Genomic DNA, 17,008 nt, shown 5'->3' with positions numbered 1-17,008 from the left:
CCTGCAAAATTACATGAGGGGAATACATGCATCTGTAAACAGGCAGTTTCAGACACTCACCATCCTTCATCCGGTGGAGGTTTTTTTTTTATTTCTAATTTCCTCCTCTCTCTTACTTTTTTCCATCCCTAACTTTATCACAACCAACCCAAGGTAATGAAGCCTTTTTATTTTCTAATTGCAGCTGGCTCGCCCTGTAAACCCCCCCCCCCCCTCCCTGCATCTCTCTCTCCACATCTCTTCCTTTAGCAATGGGATATCAATAACAAGGCACATTATGTGCAACATTTCCTTCCGGGACCGAGGGGAGTCCGCCAGCGAGCCGCAGCAACAATAAACCAAGACTGAGAGGCACAACCTCAGACTGCTCAAACACACAATGAAGCAGCAAAATCCGATCTGACAGTTTTAATTGATTCTGTCTCGTCTGTTGTTCTGTATGTTTAAAAACTGTGCGCTTCGGTGTGGCGGTGAGAGCATTTTTGCATCCACAAACAAACGCGGCTTGATGTTTTTTCCGCGGCTAAATCGACGACATTGAAGAGTCGCATCCGTGACAGACATGAAACACTCACTCCGGTAATCCATTTTTCTTTCTTTTTAGATGCTCAACTTTTTTTTTAGATGCGGTCTTTAACAACCCGCCCCGCCCTGTTTTATATACCTTCTGTTTTTAAGCAGTTTAACTCCCTGATCTGATGGATCACATCTCAACTTTGCTTAAAAGATTGATGCATCCGTGTTTAAGCAATCTTGTTATTCAGTAAATGGTAATTATTCCAGACAAAGATACAGACTGCTTATCAAAATCACAGTATTCTGGTTTCACGTCAGTCTTTTAAATGTAAAAGAAAAAGAAAAAAAAGCCTCTATAAATATAATAATAATCTTGAGTAAGAAGTAGATTGCTGATGGCACCATCTTATGCATCGCTTTTTAAATGTTATCAGTGCATGTCGCTGCATCTGTCCATATTTTTCCAGCTTGTTTAAATGTTCTACTGTATCAGCCTCAATAATCAGACATACAGTAGGGCAGCTGTGTGACATTTTTTTTTCTCTCTTTTTCTCTCCTATCTGTGTGACATCTGCTGAACTTGTCGGGTGTTTACTGGTGTAACAACTGGTGTCTTCACCCCCCCCATCCCCTCCTCCTCCTCCTCTCTCTGGTGCTCCCCATGCCCCCACACAATGAATACACTTGCATCCAGACTACAGAACCAATTGTCACGCTGGGAGGAAGGCAAATCAAATCTTACGGCAGCAACTAGGCGAGGAGATTGCTTTTCCTCTCAGTGGCAGAGGAGCGGGAGCCCGTCGTCCCCGTGCCTCAGGTTTTACTGGAGAGACAGAAGCAGAGGGGTGAAAAGGGGAAAGCTACTGGGCTGCAGCAGCTGGACCGCAAGCCTCCCGCAGGTCAAGTCTCACCCATTTCCTCCCATCTTCACCCTCCACTCTCTTTCCACTCCCTTACCCCGCTCATCCTGACACTACCTATCCGTCACCCGGCGACACCGGGGACTACATTCCTCCCCTCCAGTCCTCCAGATGAAACGGAACAATAATTATGGGGATAGAGTGGCTCTGGCCGCCAAACTGGGGCCGCTCGGATCACAACAACACATTGTCCAACCTGATTAAGTAGCCATTTGTGGCGTCCTCGCTGTAGTTAAGCAGTCCTCATCCTCTTGCCTGAAACTTGACCTCCCAGCAAGATATATTGACATGTCCTCCAATTTGAGGTCGGTCAGAAAATGCGGGGGGAAGACATTACATTTCTTTACAGGAAGCCCGGGCTAATGCATCCGATTCTCCCTCAGAATAGGCACTCATGAGTGACTCACCAGTGCCCAAGGTTATGCCCTCACATGTTGGGTGTTTGTAAGACAAATAGAGGAAATGTGGTTATCTTCACTGATTAACAAGCAAGCTGCTGCGTTGAGCTATAGAGGAAGAAATACATCGAATACCACCAAGAGCTTTTCCTTTTTTTTTTTTAAGCTACTACACACTTAAGAGAGCTCCATGTAAAAACCCTGAGAGGGGGGATTGCATTATGGAGTTCCATTTCTGGACTGGAACAGCTTGAGAGCCGGCCGGGGCACGCCGCCTTCCTCTCCAGGCCGCGCTCACACACAACCTGCCATCCAAACCAATTGCAGGCTGCAGCCAGAGTGACATTCACAAGAAATTTTCTATCTTGTCTTTTAAATGAAGTTTTCCCCTTGTTACTCATGCCTTGCATTTTCATTAGTCTCTCAGTGGAGGCGCAGCCACTGTAGAGGACGAGGCGGTTTAATTTGTACTCGTTGGGACCAGCACAGGAGAGCACACATACAGCCCATGTTTGCTATAGCATGACCGCATTATTGATCAACATTATTGATCTATAATAGAAGCATTATACATCTTTTAAGAGAAAAAAAACACCACTTGCATGTCTAAAATTATTTGAAAATGAATGCAACATTGTGTGTTAATCATGAATTAATAACAAACCTGAGTTGCAGTGCATTGCCGCCGCAGCCGCCGCTACCTTTGATATTTAATGGAGTCAAGCTGAACGGGAACAAAAGGAGTCAGGGGTAATACAAGAGAACAAACACGGTGTGCTGCAAATTAAGAGCTAATAATAAAATGTTAATTAAATTCCTTTTTATGAATTATCTCCTCCGTATTAACGAGTTAAAGTTTAATTAGGGGTAAATGGTAAAGGGAGACAGAATGATGCTAACCTTCAGCACAAACACATTGCATCATAATTTCAGCGAACCCCAATCAGAGGCCTGCCCTCGCACTGTTGCTTATCATTATACAAAGTTCCTGCGAAGAAATAATTAGGAAGAAAGGAGGTGAGAGGGCGAACAACAGTATGCACCTTTGAGATTATTGGATACATCTCTGACATACATACAAGTTAAAGTTTAAGAGACGAGAGCAGCATCAGTCAGATAATAATGCAGCGCGGCATACATGTTGAGTAAATGGCATCAATGCGGCAAATGCAAACAAACGCAGACACGTATTTGGTTGCATTATCACGCTCTTACATTTTTCATAGACTGCAAACAGGTCACGGGAGCTATTTGCCAGAGGTAAACACCACACATCGGCTGCTGTGATCTGCCAGCGTCACTTTTATTTATTTATGTATTTATTTATTTATTTCAAAAGAGAGATCCAAGAAGACTAAAAGGACTAATGTTTGACGTTTCCACCGCTCCTCTTTCTAGACTTCCTCTGCATTGTGGTTCCACTTCCACGCCGACGCCGCAAAAAAAGTTCAAAATGTTCAACCTCATTAACATCTAATACATCTTTTGAGTTTTTAATCCAAATCTGTTTGGTCGCCATGTATGACAGCTGTGCGGGGCCGCCGCTACCTCAACAGCAGGCCTGTGTCAAATGTGTAGCTGGCTTGATAATCAGCAACTGTGCTCCAGTGCCTGCATTAACCTTTCTTATCATAGGGGTGACTTTTCTTTGATATCGGTACTGTAGAAGACTTCCCTTCGGAAGTCAGCCATTGACTTGCAGCTTCTTTTTTTTTGTTTTTATCAAGATGCAGTATCTGCGCCGTGGAATTTTAAGTGAAGGCTCTGCTTTCTTTCTGCAGAAAAACACCTGCATCTTATCAAAGTTTGTCGAAAGGGGTCGTATCCTGGCTTCTCTCGGGTCTTGGGAAGTCCTTTGAGAGGCTTTGATACCCTTTGGCCCTCTGACATCTTCAGCGAGTGTGAGCAGAAGCTTGGCAGACGCAGGGAGGGGCTATACCTGCTCAGTGTACACTAACTCCTCTGTCCATGTGCTCTTACTCCACATTCTCCTTCGCTAAATAAATGTTGGAGGGGGGTAGAGAAAAAAATGAATGTAGGATGCCTTTGAACTGTGTTCTCTAATGTGGGTCAGAGATCTATCGTATGCATATTCTAAAAGCCTTTTCATCTGCAATTGCGGAGTTAAGATTCCCCCGGTACGCTCTTAATTTCATCTACTTCTCTTGCAGTTATTTATTTAATATTTCTACATTAATGTCTTCTCAAACATGGTAAAAGTGAAGAGTTCAGAGAAGAAGAAAAAAAGGGAAACTTTTCTTCTCCTTCTGTGTGCGTGATGAGTCTGTCCGTCCTAATGACTCCATTTTAAAGACGGTGGGCTGACCGGCAGCGGAGGGAGGGAGTGAGGGAGGGAGTGAGGGAGGCGTCGCGAGCGGGGAGGGCGAAGAGGAGAAGAGAGGCTGCGCTCACACTGCAGCACTCTTCCTCAGCTCTCAGCTCCCAGTCAGCCTCTCTGTGTGTGTGCTTTGAAAGAGAATAGGATTCAGCCCTTTGAAAGCCGAGGCTGCTCACCAGGGCCTTTGTGGAAAATAACATTTCAACTGAAAGCCAATTACTGCTAACATTATTTTGGTTGCCTCCATTATTAAAAGTACCTCTCTCTGTTGCCCCCCATCATCCCTCAACCACAACCCCCCCACCCCACTCACTCACCCCCCCACCCCCTGCATCGTTGTGTTACAGACGGAGAATTACTCCATCGACTCCAGTTACGTGAACAGCAGAGCCCACCTCATTAAAAGGTATGTGTTGATTAGGAACTGTTACCAGCACCTCGTTACCGTCGCTATCTGTAATTATTTGATCTAATGAGTGCACCGCTACCGTTTGCATGTGTTCCTGCATTCGGGTGTAATTGCAAATGGGAGGATAAGATTTTTTGGGGGATAAATAGCATTACTCCATAGTGCGTTTAGGAGACATTTGTTGAAACGAGCCACAAACTCCGAATATTAGATTACACACAGCAGCAGGATCAGCGAGTAATGATTTTCATATTTACAGATAACCTTATTACTCTCCTGTAATTCAGTTCATTAGCAACACATGTGGCTCGAATTGCATCAGTTTAAGGCTTAAAACAACTACTCAGTGATTAAATGATATTCAAGGGATTTCTCAAGTGCTTTTCTTCCACTGTTTTATCAAAACACAAATAGCTTCATGAATAGTCAATAATGATGTTGGTTTTTTTTCTAAGGGGTGAAGAAGTGTAGAATTACGGCGGCATATTGCTGCCACACCAGGAACAAAATACACATCAGTATCACGTCAAAAGTTTATTGTTATGGGCGCCTGGGTTAGCTCAGTTGGTAGAGTGGGCGTCCATGTATTAAGGCTTGGTCCTGACCGCGGCGGCCCGGGTTCGAATCCGGCCTGTGGCCCTTTCCGCATCCATTCTCTCTCTCCCCCCTTTCAAGACTCTATCCACTGTCCTGTCATAAAAAAAATGGAAAAATGCCCCCAAAAAAATAACTTTAAAAAAAAAAAAAGTTTATTGTTATAACAAGATATTTTCATGTTATGACGACATACAAACTTATATTATAACAATATACCGTTTAACGTGAAACTTTTCATGTTAAAACGTGATAACTTGTTATAATGTAAATCGTTTCACATTTTAACAATATAGGTGATGATCACGTTATAACGTGAAACATTTTATGTTATAACAATAAGGTATCACATTTATCATGAAAAGTTTCATGTTACATCTTGTTATAATGTGGATAACATCTTCTTATAACAATAAACTTCACGTTATAACAAGATATTTTCACCTTATTACGACATACAAACTTATGACATTATAACAAGAAACTTCTCGTTATAACAACGTGAAACTTTTCACGTTAAAACGTGATAACTTATTGTTATAACGTGAAATGTTTCACGTTATAACAATATATGTGATGATCACGTTATAATATATATATATATATATGAAATGTTATATGTTATAACATGAAATGTTATATGTTATAACAATAAGTTATCACATTTATCATGAAAAGTTTCATGCTATAACAAGAACATTTTCTTGTTATAACGTAAAAAGTTTGTATATCATAACAAAATGTAAATATCTAGCTATAACGTGAAAAACATCTTCTTATAACAATAAACTTTCCACGTGACAATGATCCATTTTTTTGTCCTGGTGTGGCAGCAGTACGCTTCCATATATATAATGTTTTCATTGTGCTTTCAGTCCACCTGAACCAGGATATTAGATAGGTTCAAGGTTCTTTATTTGTCAGAAAAGCAGTCAAAAATTAAAAAAAAATGATTATCTAAGGCATAAAGTAGTGCAGTTAAAATAAAGGGCTTAAACAGAAACATAAGTAAATAAAAAATAGTAATGTTAAAGTACATTTGTACATTTGTGGAAGACAATATTTCAGATGGGAAACTGAATGTAAACAGGATATAGTATGTTTATGCATGAAGAGAAGTAATATATGTGCACAGAGGTGTAAACAGGGATGTAGTATGTATAGAGAAGTAATACATATGTATATATACTGTATATACACAGAGGTGTGATAGTTTGTAAAACAGTATGTAAGGTAAATAAAGGTAACGTGACAGCAGAGATCGATGGGGGTTGGGATGGGGGGGTCATATAATAATTCCCTCCAGCCAGGCTTTTTGTAACCAGGCTCACTTGGAATAACTACAATCCTTCCTTTCTACCTGCAGCTATTGAAAAATTCCATCCTTTCTTTTGTTTTGAGGTATCCCGGCCTTTTGAAAACCCATTATGGCAATTTCCTTTCCCCCTCCCTCCCCAAAAGATTCCTGGCATTAATGTAAACAAAGAGCATTCAAGTGTGGGCCTCTGCAGCACACTACAAAGAAATCCCCTCAGGAGCCAGCGAGCCTCTGGTCTGGGACAGGTGCAATTACAGTGATAACATCAGAGAGCGAGCATTACCTGCAGTCCTCTCTCCCAGGCTGGAGAATGTGAAGCTCGGGGCCTGGGAATGCAGCTTACCTTGTACCGTCCTTCACTTCCTCAACCTTACTTTATGTTTGCACACATTTGTTTACTCTCCTCCGTCTATTCTTTTCCCCTCCTCTCTAACCTCCTTTCTCCCTCGCTACATCCATATACGTTTCCCCTCCTGCAACAACACATGTTCATATATTCACCCCTATTTAGTGTTGTTTGTAAAGCGGAATTCGTTCCAGTGGGATGGAAATCAAATGAAGGGAAATCATGCTGTTACTGTGCAGCTGTTGATTATGCCCCCCCCACCCCTCCACCCCACCAGTCTTTATTGACTGTGAGCCCCAAACAAGACAGATGCTCGGTTTGTATGCTTCCAGCGTTTCCCTACATCCATCTTCCTTCCAGGAATTCCTGATTGCTGCGGTATTTGTTTGATTGTAGTGAGTGAGTGCCTCCTGTTTGTTCAATGTCCTTGAAGTCAGCGCATCCATCTGAAATGTCCCCCGTCTGAGACAACCCCATAGCTGCCTGCCACCGCGCTATCTGTGAAGTTAAAAAAATGTGCACTTAATCCAAAAAGGCTCTCAACAGATTTAGACTTCCTTCTTATTTCATGGTTACTGCGAGTGTAGAAGCTGCAGCGAGAGCTTTGTTCTCTGCAAAAGCGTACTTTTTTTAACTAAGACTTGCAACAACAACAAAATATTTGAATTCATGGAAATAGAGCATGCAGAAAGGGCAAATAATTCATAGAAAGGACATAAAAAAAAAGACGGACAGCTCGTCACGAACCATCAGAGGTGCGGACGGAGGGGGAGCGCGTCTGAACACAAGTGATGTGACAGTTAATCAACATATCCCTCTCCTCCCCTCTTGGCCCCCATGTAGCACGTCGACATTCAAGGACCTGGAGGGGAACAGTCTGAAGGACAGCGGGCACGAGGAGAGCGACCAGACCGACAGCGAACACGACGTCCAGAGAGGACACTATGTTGACACGGCTGTCAATGACGTGCTGAACATGACTGTCCCCCCCAATGTTTGCCAGCTGCCAGACCAAGGTAAGAAAAGCCGTTGCTTGTACGCGAGCGTGTGTGTGTGTGTGTGTGTGTGTAAGTGGGGAACATCCTTTGGAGTGTGTTTTGCCAGTTTCAAGATAAGACCCGGGTCTGTTTTTACGCCTCGAGAGCGTCTTTTAAGGTGCATTATGCCCATTGCGAGCCTCAGATGTGCAAGTATGAATAACATCACCGTTTTTTCCTTGTCTTTGATGTCCTGCTGGAGCAGCTAATGTGAGGGATCTCTGACAGCTAAGGCTACCCTTTGATACGGGCTTAGGCAACATTATTGACTGATAGTAGCCACATCCGTCGACTTCAGATGTGCTTGAATGGCAGCAATTAGGCTCACAAAGGTAGAAGGTGGAAATCTACATATCTCCACGTGCCCTCATCCATTATTCAGCGGGATCATTTAGCAGGGAATTAATGTTGATGTTTCATTTCTGACTCACCGTTTAAAAAGACATCCGCTTGGTTGGCAGGAGTCAGTGTAAGGGGTCATGTTCGTTCTTAACTACTGCCAGTCAGACTGAGGAGGAAAGTGGGTCAGTAAGTAAGAGAGTGGAGAAAGCCTGTCTGGAGCAGACCAGGATGTTACTATATGCACCTGAGGGTATTTACCAAGCTCAAAAGGTAACGCCGCATGCACAGGTGCAACAGCTCAGCGGAGAGTTGGCGTGTGAAAATTGCAGACATTTTAGAAAAGATTCACATTAGCAATTTTATTCCAGAGTGAGGTGGAAACGCCGGACATTTTATTTTAAAAGCACACTCCCGAGGACAGCACTCACAGATATCACTCGCAGCATCTGAACTTTACATTCGCGCCGCGCTCCAATTTGGGAACTTGTGCCAAATTTAGTTTTTCTTCCCTCAGTTAACGTCGACATCATTTTGGTTCCTTTTTTTTTTTTTTTTTACGAACACTGCCCCAGTAAGGCTCTCTCACTACTCTACTTTCTTCCTCCTCAGCTCATATAGGGAAGACATTTTAATGAGCAAGAGATAACGAAAAGGAACCCTAGTTTGCGAAAATGCATAAAAGAAATGAAGATTATGGGATTTTTATTATTTATACATCTATTTTTACCAGTGGACTGTGAAGTGTGTGGGTGTGGTTGGAGAGGCAGTAATAGACATGTGAAGGCTCTTCCTTGTCTGGTCCCTGGCACACTTTAACTCACCAGATGCTTCACTTGGAGCAATTTGGCTGTTGATGTTGTTTGACTGGGGAATAATAACATTAGGCAACCTACACTTTATTTAATCCAGAATAGAGCCATACAAAGGGAGCTGCCTTCACGGCCAGTTGCCTATAGAAATATCTGTCTGTCTCTCCGTATGTCCTTCGCATATCTCGAGAATCGCTCAGCCGATCGACTTAACACTTGACGGGAGTGTTGCAAATTGTTCAGCTGGTGGCACTTTAATAGTGAACATTATGTTTTGGCCTGTAACTTATGAACCTTAAGTCTCAGATTGTGTTGGTCCAGACGAATCTATCCATATACGCCGTGCCCATTTGCTCCTAGATTGATTTTCCATCCATCCATCCATCCACAACCGCTTATCCCGTTAGGGGTCGCGGGGGGGCTGGAGCCGATCCCAGCCGACATTGGGCGAAGGCAGGGTACACCCTGGACAGGTCGCCAGTCCATCGCAGGGCTGACACATAGAGACAGACAACCATTCACGCTCACATTCACACCTACGGGCAATTTTAGAGTCCACAATTAACCTAACCTGCATGTCTTTGGACTGTGGGAGGAAACCGGAGTACCCGGAGAAAACCCACGCTCACACGGGGAGAACATGCAAACTCCACACAGAAGGGTCCCAAGCCGGATTCGAACCTGCAACCCTCTAGCTGTGAGGCGCCAGTGCTAACCACTGCACCACCGTGCAGCCCTAGATTGATTTTTCCACTATTTTGAATTGTGTCCAAATCTCTTTTTTTGCTGTTCCTCCTTCAATTTTTGAGCAATTGTCACCAAATTTGGTACAGAATATCTCTGGACCGAGCCTGGAAAAGTTACTTCTTTGGATTTTTGGCTGTTCCAGACAGTTTTGCTATAGCTGGCCCTCAAGGTTAGCTCAAATACTGTGGGCAGGGCTTATATTACTCCTGAACGCTTTGCGCTATTGGAACCACATTTGGTGGACATGTGTAGATGTGATGCCTGAGTGACCATAACAAATTTGGTGCCATTTGGCCAACAGGTGGCGCTCTAGCAGCATCATCTCGTATCTCTGTCAGTCATACGTATACACCATAGACTGTATATAAAGATGGACGACATGACAGCTCCCCTTAAGTGAAGCCAAAACATCTGGATCGCCTCCCTGGTGGCTGGCTGCAGTATAGGTCATAAAGCCTGCCTCCTCCATGTTAGCGGATGGGACATGGGCCAAACTAAAAAGTCTTAGTACACGTCAAATACATTTTTCCCAAAGATGGTTTCTGCCATTTGAGGTAGTTCTTGTCACGCTGATGTGTGTTAAAGTGTTCATTTTTCTGATAAGTTTGGTTTTAGTTACTTGATGCTATAAAAAAGGGGTGAGACGTCATGGTTGGCGGCCGTGCTCGGGTCGTGATTGGTTCGGCGGGTGACCTCGATACCGCGGTCACTACTGCGCAGACTACTGGCAGCTCCCAGATATTTTGGCTTCACTTCTGTACAGCGGGAGGAAGTGGAGACACGTGTATCTATATCTACAGTCTATTGAATACATATACACAGACAGTCCTTTGCGTATCTTGGGAACCGTTCATCCAATCAAATTAACACTATACCGCGGTTCTCGACAACACTGCAAGAATAGCCAATCAATTCCCCCGTTCCGGACGGGCGCTGCACTAGTGTGTCTTGTAATGAGCTGAGAAATATAAAGATGGACGTGTATTTAAGGTCAGGAAGTGTGGCGATCATTAGAATCAACTCGTACTGCCCGTTCCCTCAGCGGCGTCAGACAGTAATGAACTATGAAAAGTGAATTTGCTGACTATTGGTTGCCAGCTGTAATTACTTCACCACCACCACCACCATCCCCCCACCCAAAAAAAGTCCTATGCCTTAAAAAATGCATGCTGACAGGTCTTCTAGTGGTGGGGATCTCATTATTGGAGACAATTACAAATGATGTACATGAGGAATATTACAAGTGGGGAGAGCTCTCTGAGGCAGTTCTTTTTTCATTAACACCACCAATGATTGTATCTGTTTCAGCAAAATGGATGCATGCCTGCTGAATGTATAATTCAGCAGCACACTGCTGGTAAACAGAACCAAGAGGCTATTTCACAGCCCTGTCCCATTCTTTTTTGACCAGAACAAATAGATGATAACAAAATATCTGTTTGGAATTACAATTAGTTTGCTATTGGCTTTTTTTTATTATTATTATTATTGCACTCAGCCACAAACTCACTTTCCCCCCCAGTAAGGACTTAACAAAATGGCTTCACTAGAAGCTCCCTTTGTTTGGAAAGTCAGTCAGCAGTGGTCACACCAGAGAGTAATGAGAGGCTGTTCATAATTATTAAATGAATTGACCAAAGATCCTTACACGTGCAGAAATGTAATGACATGGCAAATGAAATCGTCCCTCTATTACCATCTCGACGGTCTAATTACACAGTTAAAGGGCATGGTGGGCTGACGGAGATGGGCAGATTCAGCATGACGCACAGTTGGATCTCCTGTTGTGTGAGGATTTTACATCATCAGATTTCTTCTTTTTTTTTTTTGTGGCGCTCCTCAAGAGAACACTAGCTTCCTCCTTCATTTTCCTTCTGTGCAAACTCACTTGAGGACGAAGGCAGAAATAGAACAGTGGAGTATAATATGAGAGCCGCGGCGGTTACAGTCATGTGATGATGTGGTTTCTCTTTGAGCTCATCTGTCTTAATTGACAAAAAATGGACACTATCTGCTGGTTCGACTGGGTGTTGGGAGGGAATTGTCAGAAAACAAATAGGCACGTTCACTAAACACCCCGCTGCTTAGACGTCTTCTGGGACTAACTCTGTTGTGTAGCGCGCCTCTCCTGCCAGCTAAAGCAGAAAACAAGTTGAGAGACTGCAATTGCCAAAGGACAACAACACACACAAGCCGAGCATAGAAGTGTTTTTTTTGTGTGTGTGTGTGTGTGTGTTTTTATCACAGGCTCTGTTCAGACCTGGTATTAACATGCGTCCTGGGTGATCCGTTAACAAGTGGACAGCTCTGAGTACAGAGGTGGTCTGAGCCACAGATGGCCACATGCTTTTAGCAGTGTGTACGTGAATGTGTCCTGGGCCACATTGAAGGACCGCCTATTCAACTGACGTCCCGCTGGGATCCGAGGGTCTCTGCGATCCTCAGGTGAATAGACGGGCAGACTAGAGCGTTTGTCTGTGTCGCGGCACGGAAACGTCTTCTGTGCTTTACTGTATCCTGTCGGTACAACTGTATTTTATTCAAATTAGGGCTGTCAGAGTTAACGCAAAATTGTTTTAACGCCACTAATTTCCTTAACGCAATCAATCTTTCAGAGGTTGTAGCGGGCTCAAGATACTGGTATCATATGAAACTAGAAAAACCTAAGGAATCAGTTGGTACCAACCATGTCATACTAGCTTGTGGGGAAGGAGGCTAAATAATTTTCCAAACCTATGCTAAATTTTCGCAAGGAAAAACTGTCATGGCCATTTTCAAAGGGGTCCCTTGACCTCTGACCTCCAGATATGTGAATGAAAATGGGTTCTATGGGTACCCACAAGTCTTCCCTTTACAGACATGCCCACTTTATGATAATCACATGCAGTTTGGGGCAAGTCATAGTCAAGTCAGCACACTGACACACTGACAACTGTTGTTGCCTGTTGGGCTGCAGTTTGCCATGTTATGGTTTGAGCATATTTTTTATGCTAAATGCAGTACCTGTGAGGGTTTCTGGACAATATCTGTCATTGTTTTGTGTTGTTAATTGATATACAATAATAAATATATACATACATTTGCATAAAGCAGCATATTTGCCCACTTCCATGTTGATAGGAGTATTAAATACTTGACAAATCTCCCTTTAAGGTACATTTTGAACAGATAACAAATGAGTGATTAATCGTGATTAAATATTTTAATCAACTGACAGCCCTAATTTTGATGTTAATAAAATGTACCCAAATTCATATTCATGTGTAGGATATCACTACTGACATTCATGTAATATTACGTCACACCGTCTGCTGTATTAGCCGTGTGTTTACTTTGTGTTTATTTACACATAGAGCGGGGGAAGTGAGATCCGATCACAAGTGGTCACCGGAGACGCATTCTGATGCCAGGTGTGAAGAGACGCACTTAAAGCTGTCCACTTGTGATCGGATCACATGAGGACGCATGTTAATACCGGGTCTGAACTGGGCCACGGTGGGCATTTCTGTGTCAATTCAGGAGTTGGAAATTTGCCTTTTTTCCATCACAGTTTTTTTTTTCCTTCAACAACAGCTATTCATTATTCCTGCACCAGCCGCCACCAAGGTAACTTTCAGCGAAGTGCTTGTGAAGAAATTTTAGACTTAAATCTGCCTCTCTGTTGAATCCCTGCCAAGAGTCTAAAGAGGCGTGTGTGTGCTCTTCTTGAAAACCTGACCTGAATTATCCTCATCCAGTGGATTAGATTAGGAAGCATCTGAAAGAACAAATTACATTAAATCTCTTAAAATCTATAAAGCAAGGGGCTATCTCTCACATATAATGGCTCCGTCATATCTGCCAATAGAATAATAACGGATGATATCGCTGTAAACGGAGAGGAAGAAGAGCTCTATAAAATGAATTCGTCTTTATCTTTATAGGCATGTCTGTGAAGTTAGGGGGGGGGGGGGGATTTGGTTGAAATGTGTGACATGCTAGCTTCGGCTCTGTAGAACCATGAGTGTCAAGGGAGAAGCTGGAGGAACAGACTCCGAGGGGGCTGGTGACAAAGAGCTAAAGCTATTTTTTTTCCCCGACTTCCTTTGATTGTCATAGCTCACACTTTAATTCCTCCCGGATATGGATGAGCCATGGTTTTTAAGGATTAAGATTCATGTATTGTTAAATCGCTGGAGTTATCTCCGCGGGAGGGGGGAGCGTGATGTTCACAGAGTCCAGATTTGTGAGGAGGTGTGGTCGTTTTTTAGAGTTGTTTCCAGGTCAAATGTGTAAGTGTTCTTCAAAAAAAAAAAATCCTCTTGGCTTGTTAGACTCAAAGGGATCCAAGACTGCTCAATTAGCCAGAGCTTGGAACAGGCCTCTTTTATTTCTGACATATTCCTCGGCCTCCACCTCTGGAGAATATCTCTCATCTATCTGTTAGCTCCCTATGGGTGTGTGCCTGAAGCTGGAGCCCAGGAATGGAAGCCCCCTACGTGGGCCGCAGACTTCTCCATATTCCCTTCTTCCATCAGCGGATCCGCAGGGTTTCACTGTTCCTAATTGATTTCCTCCCTTTCCCTCCCTTTCCCTCCCTTTCCCTCTCTCTCCCTCTCTCTCTCTCTCTCTCTCTCCCTCTTCCCCTCCATATGTCTTCCTGTCTTCTGTCTCCGTCTACCGACTGCGAACATCTCCCAACTTTGTGCCAGTCAGGCACTTCCCCTTCCCCTGTTGAATTAAAGAAAGAGTAAAGGCAGCTCACATGTTCCTGCTGCAAACTTGCCCTAAATTCAACACGGGAACATTTCTAGTTTGCAGTTCTCTGATCTACTAACGAAAATGCTGACAGGTGTCAGAATCAGGAAGGCAACAGGAACAGGGCCGTGCTGACAACACGAGAGAGAGAGAGAGAGAGAGGGTGTCGGTGTGAGGGAGACAGAGATGGAGAGATGAGCTGAGAGTCTAGTAAGCAGTGTTAGCGAGGGGGAAATAAAAAAAGAGGGAAGGAGGAAACAATCTCCCTGACAGGTAGGAGTGATTTTTTTCTCTCTCACTCCGAGATAACTCCGCGACTGCGCCGGAGGATTTGACTGATTCTCAAACAACATTTGATTGAATTAAGCACCAAAACTCTTCTTGTGATTCGGGCTGGCACCGACACGTGTTGCGTTATGATACTCCGTGATTAGATTAACATACAAGCTCTATACCGAGACCATCCATTTTGATTTGGATTTGCCTAATCTAATGTGTAACCCATAGTGGAGGTAAAATGGCTGACAGTGACAAAGAGCTCAGTGCAATACAAGCATTAAGGAAGATCGAGTGCAAACACACACACACACACACGCACACACACACGCACACACAGTGCGTGCTCAAACACACTAGAGACTGCTTGCTAGCAGGTGTAGTGAAGTCTGTAATGAACAACCAAGATGCAGATTTAGCCTGAGAGATGTGGAGACTGGAGGAAGTACTGCGTAAGGAAATAAAATGTCATTTCAAGCTGGGTCCATCTGTGCTCATCTTTTTTATCGTGCTTACATCGCCCGAATGAAACTGTGTGACTCAGTGAGGTCTCCGCCTCTGTCTTATTGAAATTACACCTAATATAATAAAAAAAAGAGCTGCCCAATATTGATTTGGCCCCCGGTAAAATAGACCTCTATCATCATTTAGACGGGAGATGTGGATTTATATCTCCATCTTTGTTTTTACATATCTCACTGAGTGCTAAGCGAGCCGCTTTCTACACCACACTACACCGCTTTTATGTCTGTTCTAAATGAAAATAATTGCCTGTGGCCTCTCGGTAGTATTTGTTTGCAGTACTCACATAAGTAAACCAACAAATTTACTTAAAAAAAAATAATAAAATCCTATGTGAGCCCATCCCTTTAGTTCTTTAGTTAATTCCACGAGGGAATAAGTAAAGAGATGTGAAGAAGCGCTTAAACAAACTTGACATGTTTTGATTCTGGTAAGTTTTTACAAGCATCGCCCACAGCTCGCTCTTCCTCTACTGCACACACCAACACAGCAGCCGGGTCTCCTACAAATTATGATCCAATACAGCGAAAACCACATTGTCAATTAGGTTTTGAGGGAAACATATTTTCTCCCGGATTACATTTGTTTGACGTATCACAGATATGCTTCTAATCAGAGTCCGCGGAAGTCAAGCCAACGCAGTTCTTTCAGCCGGGAGGCCGCTGTTTGTGTCCCGCGTGAAACCAGAAGTCAACGTTGACTTACTTCAATTTACAACTGTAATTTAGGTCGCTTTCACACCTAGTAGTTTGCTTGCTGTTCACTCTGACTTTTTACAAACGAACCAGAGGAGTAAACATGAAGTTCTACAGACTGACAGGTAACTCACTGATTGTCATCCTGCAGCATCAGGACCCACTTGGGTAGAAAATCAAATTCCGCTGACTGACAGAAGTTTATGCGGCACTTTAATGCTTCTGATGTGTATATTCTTTGATTAATAACTGATTATAAGCATTACTAGTATTATTAGACTGCAAATAGGCCACATTTTATGATGGATAATAGTCAGACAGGACTGTACAAAAGCCCCTTTGCATGCTCCCAGATGACTGCTGCGAACGTCAGGGACTCGTGCGTGAGGCGTGTTAAACCTCTACCTATCATACAGTGAGCGAGCGAAAATAGTCCAGATATGCTACGAGCGATGTCACTCTCTATTACATAGAGAGCGAGATACTGATTAACTGTCCGAGTTGATTTTGACCAGAGAAAATAGGATGGAGGTGCCAGAAACTTTGCATAAATATAGCCAGGGCGAGCGTTTTTTTTTTCAAATAAGCGGCACGTCGCTTTGCCTCTTTGCTGACGTGCAGCGCAGGTTAGGACATCTTCACCAGGCTTGCTCGTTCGCATTGCGTCCAGTTAGGAAGAGGTGTTATTGTCGCTGTCACACACTTTTTAATGGAGTTAATGAACTGACAAAGTACAAGGAGTTAAGATACAAGCACAGCAGTTTTAACAGCTTTTGACCTGTTAATCAGGGAAACGACAAACGATGCTTTCGAGACCGTTATCTGGGAGTAAATATGTTTCCCTCGAAACGTAATTGAGAATGCGGTTTAGTTTTGTAGGAGACAGGGCTGAACACAAACACAAGCAAAAAAATAGATGCAATAGGTGTTCTTCTCCAGCCCGGACTGAAAACATATAGTAATGTTAGAACGCTATGATGGCATCCCCTGAACCCTCATTCTGC

The 17,008-nt window shown here is 43.4% G+C and overlaps 1 protein-coding gene across 8 annotated transcripts in view; it reads left to right on the top strand.

Annotated features, from left to right (window-relative positions):
• pcdh19 (protocadherin 19) overlaps nucleotides 1-17,008 on the top strand; it is a 66,527-nt gene that overhangs the window by 29,397 nt on the left and 20,122 nt on the right. For 4 of the 8 annotated variants that reach the window (XM_074649337.1, XM_074649341.1, XM_074649339.1 and 1 more), the window contains exons 3-4: nucleotides 4,520-4,578; nucleotides 7,683-7,855. In XM_074649337.1, the coding sequence (XP_074505438.1) occupies nucleotides 4,520-4,578; nucleotides 7,683-7,855 (232 nt within the window). Of the gene's footprint in view, nucleotides 1-4,519; nucleotides 4,580-7,671; nucleotides 7,856-17,008 lie in introns of all 8 variants that reach the window. The other 4 variants (XM_074649340.1, XM_074649336.1, XM_074649338.1 and 1 more) reach the window with 1 other exon arrangement.

Source organism: Sebastes fasciatus, chromosome 10 (genome assembly GCF_043250625.1).
Source record: "Sebastes fasciatus isolate fSebFas1 chromosome 10, fSebFas1.pri, whole genome shotgun sequence".
Taxonomy (NCBI): Eukaryota; Metazoa; Chordata; class Actinopteri; order Perciformes; family Sebastidae; genus Sebastes; species Sebastes fasciatus.
This window is presented reverse-complemented; position numbering and strand designations above follow the sequence as displayed.